This window comes from Strix aluco, chromosome 5 (genome assembly GCF_031877795.1).
Source record: "Strix aluco isolate bStrAlu1 chromosome 5, bStrAlu1.hap1, whole genome shotgun sequence".
In the NCBI taxonomy this organism is placed as follows: domain Eukaryota; kingdom Metazoa; phylum Chordata; class Aves; order Strigiformes; family Strigidae; genus Strix; species Strix aluco.
The window spans coordinates 8,653,393-8,669,458 of record NC_133935.1 but is presented as its reverse complement, the minus strand read 5'-3'; the positions used below and the strand labels follow the sequence as shown (position 1 = coordinate 8,669,458).

Below are 16,066 nucleotides of genomic sequence, written 5' to 3'. Positions count from 1 at the left end.
TAAATCAACTAACATTTGTAGTTACCCAGTTCCTTTGCAAAACATATTATGCACTTAGGATGAATTCAGTGTAAATCATCATCCTAGCCACACAATTAAATACTATAAGCTTCCTTAACCCTCAGCTCAGACTTTCCTAATCTCTAAAAGAAAGCAATGCCAGATGGCCAAGAACAACTGCTATGAATCAGAGGGCCACAGAGAAATACCTGAATCTCTTAGCGATATGGTGGAGAAACACCTTCTGTTTCAACTTACTGCTGGGCCCCATTTAGATCAGTTTGCTTTGCTGCACTCATGTGTGATCCTTCCACATTAACTAATATACATGATACTAATTTTCAAAAACTATACTTTGTTGTCATGAATCTAATTCACAAGCACTGAATTCTTGCTGGGCAGAAACAATGCACCACCTCTTTACCACAGTTATCAGAGCGACAGTATGTTTACTGTGTAACAACAGAGAGAATCCACTAACCACTGAACTTCTCCATCACCTTCAAACCTATACATGTGTGTATATATATATATATTATCTTAAATATATTCTATATAAAAATAATGTGTATAATATATAGTATACATATATAATTGGTCTTCAAAGATATATGAGCTGGCTGCCCAGCTGAGGGAGTAGTACAGCTCCCTGCCCCATGAGGGACAGATTAGGTCCCAGTCTTCTTCTCTATGTCAAGAAGCAAATAAAGGAAAAAGATTCCTCTTTTCCTGTAGAAGAACATCCTTCTTTGGGCCAACACTGAGAATCATTCAAGACAACAGTGCCCAGCATTCTGGGATGCCAAAGGATACCACCAGTCCTCATTTTCAGAGGAAGCATCTCAGAAACACTATTTTGCTATGGCAGAACAACACCTCCCACGAGATGGGCTTTCTGCTACCGCAGGCTCAGAACAATGTGGCTTTGCGGTAAGCAAGCTGGTCAGCTGGACTGCCTATTGCAGCTGTACAGCTGCTAGGCTGGCACCTGTTTAAAAGACTCCCTAAAATACAGTTTTTCCACCTCTGTTTCCAGTTGCCTAAATTGGTTCCTGTATGAAAAACAAAACAAAACACCTCTTGCCTTTGTCAAAAGATAACAATGTGGAAGTGGTCTCCTCACCTCTGAAGACCAGGAGTCTTGTTCTGCTTTGAATTACAGGTTCAGGAAATTTTATGCTTAAAAATGCATCTTCTCTTTTTGAAAACAAATCACCTGGCATTACAACAGATGGTTGTCACTGGTCAAGAGCAGGCCACAACTTCACGTTTTTGGATTTGGGTTTCTTACCAGAAATTCAGAAGGAAGCAATGAGAACAGGCAAACCTGGGAATGGGGAAAATGGGTTAAGAAGAAAGATAGGACTGAAATAGCAGGGAGTGCTTCAGGAGAGGGAAGGAACAGAGGACACTTGGTAGAGTTGTGTGGGGAGTTCAGGGTAGGAGTGAGAGGATACTGCAAGTGTACAGTGTCAGCAAGGAACACATACAGAGCCAAACATCCAAAACCTGTCAGACAGCCATAGTAGAACTAATGTAGATTCCAGGTACAAAGCCAGAGGTGGTAAACTACAGAACACCTGCCTGTAGTGCTTCATGGTGGATGAAAAACTGACTATGAGCCAGCAATGTGCGCTCACAGCCCAGAACACCAACTGTATCCTGGGCTGCATCAAGAGCAGTGTGGCCAGCAGGGTGAGGGAGGGGATTCTCCCCCTCTACTCCACTCTTGTGAGACTCCACCTGCAGTGCTGTGTCCAGCTCTGGGGGCCCCAACATCAGAAGGACATGGACCTGCTCGAGTGGGTCCAGAGGAAGCCACAAAGATGATCAGGGGCTGGAGCACCTCCCCTGTGAGGACAGGCTGAGAGAGTTGGGGTTGTTCAGCCTGGAGAAGAGAAGGCTCCAGGGAGACCTTATAGCAGCCTTCCAGTACTTAAAGGAACTTACAGGAAAGCTGGGGAGGGACTCTTTATTAGGGAGTGTAGGGATAGGACAAGGGGTAACAGTTTTAAACTGAAAGAGGGCAGATTTAGATTAGATAGAAGGAAGAAATTCTTTACTGTGAGGGTGGTTGAGGCACTGGCACAGGTTGCCCAGAGAAGCTGTGGCTGCCCCCTCCCTGGCAGTGTTCAAGGCCAGGTTGGACGGGGCTTTGAGCAACCTGGGCTAGTGGAAGGTGTCCCTGCCCATGGCAGGGGGAGTGGAACTGGATGATCTTTAAGGTCCCTTCCAACCAAACCCACTCTGATTCTACGATTCATTCTAGCTTGCAATTCCATGAGTTAGAAGAGATGATAATGTTATTCATTTGAATGGCTCAAGACAATAAAATAGCCTGGTTAAAAAAATAACAAACTAGCAAGACTCCAGTCCTCTGAAACGATGCATAAGAACATCAAGACTAGCATGCAAAATTGAGTATAAGCCAGCTGAAGTGAAGAAAGGCGGACTTCTGAACAACTTAAACCAGGCTGGTGGATCAAATTTCTGTTGTAAACTACTTTGAAAAGTACCTGACATCTTGCATTTAGCATTTTTCTATAATCTCTGAGATTCACCATTCCAGAGTATCATTTTCATTCTGTACAGCCTGGTTCATACAAAAAGCACTTTTAGAATATTAGACAGAGATGTGATGACAAATTTTAATAACAGAAAGAAAAGTGGTATAAGCCTCACAACAAAAGTCATGGTGGGGAGGGTGTAAAGGGGATTAAGAGGTAAGAATAAGAGTTGAGGCAGCACAGAGCACTAGAGGACTGTTCCAGATGGTAGGCTAGTTTTAACCTCAGAAGCAATGTGTGTATATAAGTCCAGTGAGAGCTGAGCAGACAGAAATGAGCATGAAGATGAGGTCTGAAATATTTTTGTGAGTTCAAGGAATGGAAAAATGGACTCTGACTCTGATGCAGAGTTAAGAAGATTGCTGCTTGGGAAGGAGATAAAAGTAAAGAAAGATGTTGCAACTAAGGAGGTGAGGGGTAAGAGATACCTAATGACTGATCACAGAGGACATGACTAATGATATCAGAAAAAAGCTGTTCCAAAGCTAATCACAACATATAGCATATGAAAAAAATACTTCCAGGCTGTCAAAGGGGCAGCATTGGGTCAAATAGCCGGTTTGATATAAATCTGGTGCATTCAAAGTGATTTATTCCAGAAATAGTTAAGGCAACTTTCTGGTAGGGTTTGTGTACAGAAAAGAAAAAAAAAAATTAAAAATCACAGTGAACTTTGATCAGATGTTCTTCAGTGACCAGTTCTACCCTTCTATTTAAGACACTCACAAGTTCAGTGATCGTATCATTTCAGTCTATTACTGATAAAAGCTCACTGTTGCATGAGTGGTTCAACACCGTACCAAATCTCCCATTAACTCTTGCTCTTAAAGGTTATTTTAGGAAGTGGGTCAAGACAGAGAAGCTGCTAGTAAGACTCCTGATTTGAACAATGATACCTTTACACCAGAGGTAGCTATCTGAAATAGACTGTTAGTGCCCCTTTTTCCAAAATAAATCCAGGGATGGTGCTTTTACTTATTTATGAAGCATACTATATATTTCTGGATCAGAACCATGAATGATTTTGTTCTTGTGTCCAAGCTTTGCAACCATCAGGAAAGCAGCGACCTTTGATTTCAAACCAAGCAAACCATTTCATATTGGGCTATATTCATGCACATTCAACATTTCAATTACTCTGTGATTGCCTCAAACAATGCTGCTCACTCAAGGATGCCTTGCTGCCAGATTACTTAACTTTTCCTCCGTCCCTTGTACATGAAAATACTTTGCTCAAAGTAGCCATTATGCTTTTAACTTGCTTGCTGAGGCATCGTTACAACTCCTCATGCCTCTTGGCTGATGGAGGAAAATCAATTTTGATCCCTCAGAAGCAAGTGCAAGTCTCCAACTTCACACACCAATGTGGACAACTGCAGCTGAAACCGAATCCAGATTAATTCACCATTCCAGTCATTTCACATTTATGCTGATACCTTAAGAGGTTAGAACATATGTGATTTATTGTTTTTAATTGGAGAAGTGGGACAGAAATGAAAAAGCAGTTTGTCAAATGAAGTTTACAAAAACCAAATTAGATTTATGGTGACAATGAGAACGTACTTCAAATTTAAATAAACCTGCAGCTTAATGCAACATGAAGTATTACAACAGAATGCAAAAATCCTGCCACTGCAGGATTTTAATGCTACGATAATTCTGCTCTTCCTTAAAGGGCAACAATTCTGTCCTTTCTTAGATAACACAGTTCAAAACACATATTAAAACATCAAGTTTGAGGAATTACTGCCGAAACTACAGTAAGCAGGTAGTAATAAAGATAGAGAAAGCATGTACATTTTCCCAACAGACACAAGTTTAACACCGAAAATATTCCAAGCAGGTATGAGAGAGAGGGAGGGGAGGGGGGAACTTACTGTACTGCTTCAAAGATGCACTATACATATAATGTAGCAGTACAGGATACACTAACAAATGAACGCAACTGAAAAGGCAGTACTCACCCAAAATATTAAATTGAAAAGGAACATCATGTATTTCAAACAACACAGGCAGCCTCTTGCCATGTTGCACTTCTTAAATTCTAAAAGGAAAACAAAGGATAGATCCAGGTAAAAGACCACGTATTTGCTGCCTTTGGGTGCACTGTATTTGTCACTTTTTACTCCAGTCCCAGTCCCAACGCCGGTCCCGGTTCCGACCCCAGTGTGGCTCTGTTTGCGTGATCCAGTTGTACCATAGAAAGCTCCAGCAGTAAAACCTCGACCAAATTGCCTCCCTGAGGTAGAAGGTTTAGCAAAATCTGAGTCTTTGCTATCCAAAGATGGACTCCGGTGAATTGAAGAATCCTCACTACTTGACTTCTCCATGATCTCTCTTTTCACAGTTGTCAGATTTAATGTATAGCATCTCTCAGCATTAAACGCAGTGCCTTGAAAATGTCACAGTGCGATAAGAGCTGTCTGTGTTTTGCTTCTCTTTTTCTCCGTACATAAATCAGATAATCACTGCAGAATTTATTCACTGCAGAATTTATTCACTGCATTGTTGCTGGCTTTATTTTTCATAGCAATGTAGGCTGTACTCTGTCTATCTGTAGCATGGATTTCTACATTAATATCCCATGCAAGAGCATACTCATTATTTATCTTGATGAATCACTTATGCAGAACTTCGATTTTTATTCAAAAGAGCCATAAGATCTTTCTCTCCACTCCTAGTCTATAACCCTCTAATCTATAGGCAGCAGATGGTCCTTGCATCCATTTCCAAAAAGCTTCTGCAGTACACCTGGGTGACTCTCCTCGAGCCGGAGCACTTTGCTTGCTCTCAGCTTCCCTCTCTGTGTCTCTCTGACTCTCTCTCACATGCTGTCTTTTTTCTTTCCACCCATTTGCAGTATCTCATTCAGTAACCAGCTATCAGAGCACACTCTGTGTTTCACTGCTGTTGCCGTGAAATCATCAGCAACTGCAACCACTGGGCATTTCCCACAGAAATCCCTGACCTAACTATCAGTAATAAATCCACCCTCCTGCTCGCCCCTCCCCTCTGCTTTCCATTGAGCCAGTTAGCAGAAGCCTTTTCCCACAGGGCACGCCTCCATGACATAATATCTTTAATAGGATTAGAATTACTCTTGACTATACAAGTGCACAACAGAAAATCTCTTTAAATGTCAAGTACTGTTTAGCTGTTTATGAGCTAGAACCGTGAGACAGTGATACTCCTTTAATGCAATAAAATACTGGAAAAGTATGGATTAGATAGACAGGTGCTAACCTCTCCCTGATCATTAAATTAACAGTGACTTACATTTTTTTTTCTGGCTTAACCAAATGCCACGGGACAAGGAATAGACACTGGAATAGACTATCACCCAGCATACACTGAATAGGCACATGTCTCAGTTATACATGCACATAATGTGATGCCATCACCTGTGATATAATTAACTATAACCAGAAAAGCAGAGCTGCTGTCTCTTACAGGGTCATCAATCAATTCTTAAAAACTCTTGAAATGCAGGGATATCTGAACCTGCAGCTATTTACAGTCTATTTAACTAGTATGTCAGAGATTGCTCTTGTGTATGGCACTAAGTCATCTTACATTGCAGGTGGACTGTTAACTAGAAACGCTGACCCAAACGCCACGTTTCTTTTCCAGATAGTAGCACAGCATGCCTGCTAGGACTCTGAAACAGAGAGGGCATGACCATGCACATGTGGCTGTGCATATGTGTGTAAAGTGCCTGGAGGGGAGGAAGAGAAATACTTCAGGTCACGCCTGGTGCTTCCACATCCGTCATTTTGTCATAAGTGTAAAAGTAGCACACTGATGGTGCAAAGTGATATAGCAAATTTAAAATGCAGGTTATTCTTTACTTTTTGTAAAGAAACCATATTAGGAGGCCACTATGAAAGAAATACAGCTACCAGGAAAAGCAAAAATTATGCACAATTTTCAACTGACACTTTCACATGCACATTATAATGCACTGTTAGTTATTTTATCAGGTATCTTTGAGAAAAGATAATACAACATTTATTCAACCTTAGGTATCTGTGCCCAAAAGCCCCTTAAAATTCTGCAATTTTTATGTAACATCAGAATCAACACCCTAAAGCAGTGCTGTACCTTTCTTGACAGGCTTTTTCTGAGAAAAGATCCCTCCACTATAAAGTACTTTGTGCCATGAAATACCCGGTGTTTGCATATGTAATACCTTTCTCTCACCTCTTCTGCTCTAGAATAACATTTTAACAACAGGCAGGTCCAAGCCTGTATCAAGTGTTTATTTACTTTGCTTTTCAAAAGTAATTTCAGAACTACCTGCATCAAATGTGTCCATCAGAAAGGCAACTGCAAGATGACCACTTAGCAGTGCGTATGATAGCAGAAAAGGATACACACAAACACCCAAGTAAAAAAAGATAAATTAGCAGTGACCAAAGTAGAGTGGGGCATTTTTATACACATCTATGGTGCACATACAAACTTCAACGTGAGCAATCATCAAGAACCGACTTTCTCAGAAAAAAACATGGAAGAGACCTGTAGGCCACGGCCAGATACCTGCCTAAGACACCAAAGCCAGCAAGGGTAAGTTGCATTCAAACAGAAGGAAAATGTTTAAATATGGTTTTAGAAGTCTGAAAAAACTCTTGTGTTTGAAATTCACTTACTGGCGGTGTAAAGTTGTGCCATTGCAGTGCTATGCTGCAGCTAGATACGTTCAGTGGGTTTTACTTGTCACACAAAATTGAGCTCTCAGACAAAAAATTATGAGCACGCACAAGTGTTTTAAAGCTTTTTTCCCTCTTGCGCCTATTGATTTGTCATAAAATTTACAGACGTAGACTAGCTTCAGGAAAATAAAAAAAAAGCTGTGCACCTGTGAAAACTAATGCAATATAAATATTTGCCTTAGCTTCCCATATGAAGTTACATGACAATAATAATTAAACCACTCTCCTGATGGTTAAAAAACTGAAAGAATATTTTGTAATAAACAAAAAATCTCCACAAATCCTGTCAGAGTTTGTAAATAGTGGAAACATTTCTACTGGTGGTTAAAAAACCCAACAAACACAACTGTCCCACCAAGCTTTTTTTTTCCAAGTTTGCATTATTAGACCTTACTGAAGTTTTCCAGTTCCCAATTTTTGCCTTCAAATACTACAAAAGATTAGTCTTCTTTACCACTACCTGTAATACACCTTCCATTAAGAGTTCTCCGTGACGGGTCTACATCACAGCTTATACTTCAGAATGAACAAAGACACACGTATAGCCAATAGACAGCTTCAAACTCCAAGCCTGAGCAACAAGCACTAGGGCAAGCACAGTTCCAGACCAGCCTCCCCTCCCACTGGGTACAAAGGAAACATATGACCCTCCTACAGTTGTGCTGTTGCCACCAGGGAGACTTTACAAGCTTCGGTAACCTTATGTCACTTGAATTTGTGGCCATGGGGCAGCTTTACAGATTAGATGCCACTTCCTCCTGCTGGAACTCTAACTCAGTATTTATGTAGCTCAGTTAATAAATCACACAGAACTGCTTATTTGCTAAACAAAAATAAGCAGTGAAAAAGCTGTAACCCGTTTCATCCAGCTGTGTTTTGACTAGCCCTTGCACTTAAACTTTGCCTCTGACTGAGACTTCAGTGGTAGTTGCTGCTGCAAGGCCATTTCACAGCACCTTACAGTGGTCCCACCAGACAGTGCACCTCAGCACGGCAACAAACACATTTTGCTTCACTACAGATCTCACCTCTTTTAAGTAATTAGGGCATGAAAAACATTCAAAAGCTCACTCTGTACTTCATTAATCTTTGATTACTGAATCACAGAATTTTGTTGCTGAGAGATGTCTCCACATCAAGAAAATCATTTCAGTCCCACATACAAATGCCTGGGGCAAGGCAAAGAACATCAGTTCATTGCATCTAAATGGCTCAGCCAACTATTAGGGGTAAGAATTTAGGCCGTTTTCAGATACCAGCTATGAAAATGGTTGGACTGGATGACCTTCAAGGTCTTTTCCAACCTAGACGATTCTATGAAAAATTCTGCAATACGATACAAGATACAACTCATTGCCCTCTACAACTACCTGAAAGGAGGGTGCAGAGAGTGGGGATGAGTCTCTTTAACCAAGTAATGAGTGATAAGACAAGAGGGAGTGGCCTCAAGTTGCTCCAGGGAAGGTTTAGACTGGATATTAGGAAGCATTTCTTTACAGAAGGGGTTGTTAGGCATTGGAATGGGCTGCCCAGGGAGGTGGTGGAGTCCCCATCCCTGGAGGGGTTTAAGAGTCGGGTTGACATAGCGCTGAGGGATATGGTGGAGTTGGGATCTGTCAGTGCTAGGTTAACGGCTGGACTAGATGATCTTCAAGGTCCTTTCCAACCTAGATGATTCTGTGATTCTGTGAAAATGGATGTCACAATGGGTGCAGCAGACAAATGGAAAGGAAGGGTATTAGTAATAAGGCCCAAACAACATAGGCTGGTTCTCCTACTGAAACTGATTTACTCGGTTCCCTCCTGGTACCAGTCCACCACAGTCCTCAAAATACAGATCCCAACGACTTCAGTTTTTATTGGAAGTCACAAAACATTTAATATTTTTTCTCAGTCCTTAGTTTTATCTCACCAGAACTTCCGTGCTAATTACACCCAGCTACAGTGCTCCTGAACCCCTCTGTTTCTGCCCTCTTCGCCTGCTGCAAAACAGAGCAAAAGCTGACCAAGTTTATACACATATTTATAACCATGTATTTATAAAGACATAATACAGATATAAAAGGTATTTCAGCAATATATAAAAATTATGCTTATTTTTCCCCCTTGTAAAAGTTCCAAATCCATTTTACAAGACATTCCCCATAAATGATCTTGCTGATCCAGTGAGAGGGAGAGGGACTACAACAGGCAAGAACAGGAACAAACACTGAAAGCTGAGCAAAAATATCTTAAGCTTTTGTTATGGTCCCCCATGATTCCTGAATATGAAATGTGAAACTCTAGGAGTTTTTAACAAGGGAAAATAAAAACTCCAGTCATCACAATATACGAGCCATTTTACAACTTATTATATATTTTACCTTGCTATTTCTATTATGTAGGCTAGTACTACTGTCACCATGTTAAATATGGGGAACTCGAGGACCAAGACATTTGCTGAGGATGAATAGGAAATTGCTGGCAGAGAAGCAAACTGAACCTGTGCCTCACATGGCCTCAGCTAGTACACTAACCATTGCACCATTCCCAAATTAATTATTTTTAGAAATCATGAGTTTTAGTAACCCTGCCACATGACTTCAGCACAATAATTCAGCCCTGCAAAGAGACAAATGCATACACTATCAAGTGTTTGAGGGATATAGTTCTTATAATTCAAAAGAAAAGAATGAGTTTATTGACCAAGAACTCAATTATACAAGCCTTCCTCGGGCTGCACTAGGTAGACAAAGAACCGAGATTGCTGAGTATAAACTGAGTGACTGCATCTTTCCCGTCGCTGCTCTGAATATCCTGGAAGGCCATCAGAAGGAGATATGGAACAAGAGTTGGAAAGAATAGCTTATGACTCTGGCATACAGTAGTATAGATGAAAGCTCAGATTAAGAAGCCCCACACAATTGATTTTGGAATAAAAGGGAAAAGAATGTCCAAGAAACCAAACTGAAATTAGTATCACACGAGAGACAAAACCATGGAGTTCTCAGGACTTCAGTGCTCCTGGTTCCACAACAAAAAGCTTACAGACTCCAGCAAGTCAAAATACCTGAACTTCCCAGGGCTCCCAAGGCTGCAGGATTTATAACCAAAAACCTGGATGCTCTGAGGGGTGTATCCCACATCCTGAGGCCTTCCAAGCTCGTACTGAATTTGTCCACCAGGACCCCAGAACCCTTTCCACAGAGCTGCTCTCCAGCCAGATAGGTCCCAATCTGCACTCCTGGATTATGTTTTCCCAGGTGTAAGACCTTACACTCGTCCTTGCTGAACTTCATGAGGTTCTTGTTAGCCCACTCTTCCAGCCTATCCAGGTCTTCCTGCAGGGAGGCTCTCCCTTTCGAAGTGTCCACTTCCCCACTCAGCTCCTATCCTGCTTTTCTATTTCAGATTCAAAATTTGGTCTCTGAAAAGTTCAACATTTCATAGCCTAACAGGAAAACCCTTGTTTAAATTTGTGTCTTACCTGTAGGAGGAAAGGGGGTTTTCTCATTACAACAGCATTAGTTGAATACTGATTACTTGTAAAATCATCAATAAGCCCATCTTCAAGTCAGGACTCCTTGTAAAGAAGCTAACATAAGCCGAACCAAGCCTTGGCCATCAGTGATGCCAATAAATGTGCAGTCCAACTGCTGTCCCCTCCCAGTATGCAAAAAAACATATGCTTTTTACTGTACACACTGAGAAAACAAGATCAACCATGGTCGGGAAGGCAGCAACATCATATCCCCAATATCCCCATGGGATGAAACATCACAAATCAGACCTCCAAAACCATGCTTTAAAAACTGGAAGACCAAAAAAAGAAAGCAGGGGCGAGGAAGTGAGAAGGGTTCTTCTTATTTACCACCTATTTTTTGCAGAGGTAAGGTACATGATCTGAATGCTTCTCCTCTACTCCCACTTTAAATGACAGTTTAGTTTTTACATCTTCCATATTGACTACAGATTGAAGAAAGCCAGCAAATAGCAGAAGCCTTTTGCCTATCATGAGAGATGGCATCCCTTCTTCTTCTTGGACGGCATAGGAGGACTTCATTAATACAAGAACTCTTCTAACCATGTCCAGTGTGTACAGGTCCCTTGAACAAAATCAGGTGGATGTTCCGTAACCTCTATTCTAAAGAGGCTGTCTTTCACCAGCAGTCTGCTGTTCTGAATTAACTGACAGCTGGCGTCTATGCACTAGCAGAACTCTCAAACTTAAAACCAAACAAATTTTAAAAAACCCCTCATACAAATGGCTCCATGTGAGGAAAGAACCAGGAGAATGTTGCAAGCATGCATTTTTAAAAGGTAGCACACATCTCTGAAACATGCTCAGTTACGCCATGAAGGAACATTTCTAGGCACATTCCTTTCACAATTGAGTGAATTCCTTCATTGCTAAAATATTCATGTTTTGGCACTTAAGCATAAACAGGTGTGATTCCATAAATGGGGACATTTAAAACCACTGCATCAGGGCTGGCAGAGATCCAGATGTCTACAACAGGCAGCAAACTTACATCATTATTTTAGGCTCCCTTCCCCACTAACTCGTCACCAGTCCCAGCCTCCAATTTAAGACATCGCTGAAAGTGCCAGACTGATTGCCTTACTGGAGAGCCATCACCCCAGAGATGTGTGAGTTATCAAAAGGCTGTTTACCAGCAGCATTTCCAAGCAAAACCTGATCCCAGGTTCCACCTTCAGGTCAACGAGACACAGTTTTCACAAAGGAGTCAAACTGCCAAATGAATTAAGTACCTGCCCTGAGCCAGTACCCTCACAGGTGATAGCTGTCAGCAGAGTAGGCCAGGTTCAAGCCACAGTACAAGGTTCCCCTCTGCTGAGCCCCCAACATGACCCAGGCATAAATGTCTGGAAATAAGGGTGGGATCTAGCCTCTACAGCCATTCAGTCCCCAGCCTACTACTCCTACACCTCCCTGAGGTCTACCAACTGTGGTAACAAGCTACATTGCCTAACAATTCCCCACACATACCTCCTTTTGTCTTTCAAGGGAGACGCTCCTGAATTCATGAGTAACAGTTTTTGAATAATTCAAAACTCGCACATACCTGAAGCAGCACTTTTCAAGTTCTGATCAAACCACTGCATAACAGCCACATTTCATCCTGCTGGTTTGGGCTGGCCTCTTTTCTATGGCTTCCAACAAACTTGCACAACTTTTAGCAAGAGCAAAGGCCACAGACTCCTTCCTGTCTTGAAGCTCTTTATATTTATAAAAACAATCCAATCTAAGCATCTGCATCTGCCCTTGCAATAAAGCTTATCTACCTCACAATAAAGCTTCTTGCATGTTGTGTGGTGACACTGTAGGATATGGTCAACTTCAACATTAAAAATAGGATGCGCCTGTAATGTAACAGTCATGCAATTAATGCTTTTTGCTTTGCCAACAACAACAAAGTCAGATTTAAATCCCAAGAGGAGGCAGATACTTTAGCCACCTTACTCATCTCACAAGAATGAGTCTAAATGGTTCTCATCTATTCTGCATGAGACACAAGAAAGTGTGTAAAAATGAAACCAAGGTAAACCTCTTACTATAATCCAGCAGGTTTATGTAACGGTGCTGCTGCTCATGAGCTTTGTGATCGGTGTCAGCTCTTATTACAAGGGTGTGAGAGATTTAAAATGACAAAGGAGGAAAGGAAAGACAAAAAAAATCAGAGTAAGCTTTGATGTGATCCTGTCTGTCAAGCCACAAAAAACCATGCAGCAGTTCAATTACTTGATTTAGAGTAGGAGCTACTTAACTTTTTACAGCGTATTAATTAATAAGCTTTTGTAGAGGCAAAATAATGGAATACCATAGTTTTATGACCTTATCCGCATTAAGGAGGACTCATTTACACTTGGTGAGAATGCTGTGTGCTAGCTGCAATACCAGGCATTCAGAGCCTAATATGGGGTGTAAAGAATGGATGCAAGCATGTTTGACTCCTTCCCAAAAGCCAAGCCCACATTCACTTGAGTTTTGAAAAAGTTTATTTGTACCATCAGTGCCTCTCAGAGATGAGAAAACCAAATACCCTTGATCAGCAGCCAGAAACCAAGAACCTTGCAAAAATTCCTCATAGTGGCGTCTGAAAGAACAAAAAAGTGGTTTTTGGAGGGGAAAACTACTTTTGTCATTCAATCTGCTCTGATCTACTTAAGCGTGTAACAAGTATGCAGTAGTTACAATATGAAATATCAATTGGCCTTTAGAAGCAGCACTTTGTGAATTCATCACAGGCAGATATTTTCCATTTACAAATTAATTGGGACAGTGGCATTTTGTTTCAGAACCAACCAACACGATGCTTCATGCTATGCTCTGCAGACTGGTTCAGAGGAATCTATCAAATATACAGCCACAAATGCTTAGTAAACGGTGTGTATCCAGACTGGTTTTTAAACAAAATGAACTAAACTAAAGGCTTCTAAAATGTAATACCACATAAGGGTAGACAGTGCTAGTTTGGGTCTAAATATGCCTTGTAGGAGTCAAATTTGATGCCCATAGCAACGATATGTATATGATCCTTCTCTCTTCTCGCCTAAACGTGCAAGTTTAGACTAATTTCAAACCTAACCTCGTTCACTGAAAAGGCTTTCCAGAATTCTTTCCTTCAGAAGAACAAAATAACAGTATATCTGCAGTAATATAATCCATGTGCTAATGTTTTGTTTGCTTTTGTTGTTGTGTAAACCCTATAATCTCAGTGTCTATAAAACAGATCTATACAGGTTTGGACATCAATGCCCCTAACATGAAAGATACTTTGCTCCCTGGATTTTATCCAGCCTATGGGTTCTCCTCTGTGTTATTTTTCTCATATGCTCATTTCTTATGTTGCATTAGTCCTTTTCCTGCCAAGCATCTGGCCAGAAGAAACACAAGATTCTCTCAGGCCACCCAGACACTTTTCCAAAGAGTTTTCTGAACTCATCATCCTATCCTGTATCTGAAACCCAGCTTTCCTAAATTGACCACATCTCAGTCTTCTCCTCCCCCACCTGCTCTGTGCTGTTGGGTTTATTACAAGACTCTCTTGTGCAGTACTTAGCATTCAGAAACTGTCATACTAAGTATTTATCAGTAATGGGGTTACTCCCTTCTACAGTCATGAAAAGATTCTGTATGTTTGTCTCATTTTGAAGAATACTAAACTCAAACACACAGCTTTAAACATGATTCCAGCCAAATCCTGACTGCATAAGTGGCACTCTGAAATCCCATGTTTCTTGTATTCCAAGGATTGCTAAATCAAGTCAGCTCAGTTCCCTGTGTTTTCTTCTTTTAAATCAACTAGAATGCCTTCTGCCCTGTACACTGAAAACAAAGGTTAAGAAATTGTAACTATAGTAAGTAATTTGGCCTGAGACTGAAAATAAAGAAGAAAAAAACCTCTTCTCACTCTGACAGCTGTACCACTGGAACTCTGTAAGTTTAAAGGAAACAAAAAGCGATAAAAGCTTAATCAATAATCAGGAGTTACGGATCTTTGAACATACAAAGGGAACAGAGCTGATGAATTGGAAAGTACGGTTTCTCTTACTACACAGAATATTTTTCCAAACAGAATGATGCTTTGCACCTGTCCTGTGATTCGATGCCAGGTTTATGTATTAGGCCACAAAACAGACTAAGAAAGTGTCTTGATCATTTCCAAGAAACCTTATTCCAGTTCAGTGCCTCCCAAAGAATGCCTATCACTATTCTGCAGCGCTTTTAGCTCCATTTATGCAGATGTCTCCATATTGCCCCTACCTAATACATCTGCTATGTTTATATAGTCTCTCTCAAATATCGATGATCTCTAACTGAGTCTAAAAGACTACATCAATACCAAGCTGTAGGCGGGGAGGTGGGAGGGAGGAGTAATGAATTCTTCCCTATGAATTGTTCCCTAATGAATTGTGCCCAGGAACCAGAGCCTTCAAAATGTCTATCATAAAACTATCTTCATACATTTTAAACATCCTTCATATTTGAGATCTGGTTATTTTTATTTTAATATAAAGAACAAATACTTAAAACCTAAAGAATCCAAAAGAGATTTCTACACAGTCTCCTGCATTCTCAAGCAGTGAAAAAAAAACCCAAAACCAGATCACTTAAGGCCTGACATGGTACACTGCTACATTATTGCTGCAAAGTTCTGTCAACCAGATTCCATCTCAGATTTCACAAGCTGGTCACCAGCAGCTCTTACGCACAATCTGTAAACTACATTCTTAAAGCAACCAGGGACCCTTCGAAATGAAAAGCCAGATACTTCAACACTGTGAAATCTTAAAGCATTGACTTCTATTATAGAAAAGAGACATGCTTAGGGACAGAATTCCAAATAAAGATACCCTCAAGAGATGCTACATGTTATTTTGAAATAAAACTTTCAGTTCACAAAATGGGCTTTAGGCAGACACTAAGGTCAGGACAGATGTGCTGCCTAACACCTAAAAGACTCTCACTTTCCAGCAGGCTAAACCATGTCTTCCAATAACTAAAAGGCAGTTACAGAAGATGGTGGTACTTCATCCACAAGGGCAACAGAACTAAGTTGCTCAAGGGAAAATTTGGTCTGGATATAAGCGGAAAAAAACCTTCAGTGGAAAAACAACTAAGCACTGGAATAGATTGCTTAGAGAGATGGTAAAATTTTCCTCACTGGAAGTATTCAAGACTCAGCCTGACAAGGGCCTGGATAACCTAAACTGGGGCCCCACCTTCAACAGAAGGTTGGACCACATGCTCTCCAGCGTCTCCTTCCAACCTAGACTTTGCTG

General features: G+C 40.9%; 1 protein-coding gene across 2 annotated transcripts in view; it reads right to left on the bottom strand.

Moving 5' to 3' along the window:
* TSPAN9 (tetraspanin 9) overlaps positions 1 to 16,066 on the bottom strand; it is a 194,623-nt gene that overhangs the window by 105,080 nt on the left and 73,477 nt on the right. The window contains exon 2 of one of the 2 annotated variants that reach the window (XM_074825800.1): positions 4,532 to 4,611. In XM_074825800.1, the coding sequence (XP_074681901.1) occupies positions 4,532 to 4,594 (63 nt within the window). In that variant the 5' untranslated portion in view covers positions 4,595 to 4,611. Of the gene's footprint in view, positions 1 to 4,531; positions 5,324 to 16,066 lie in introns of those variants that run through there. The other variant, XM_074825799.1, reaches the window with a different exon arrangement.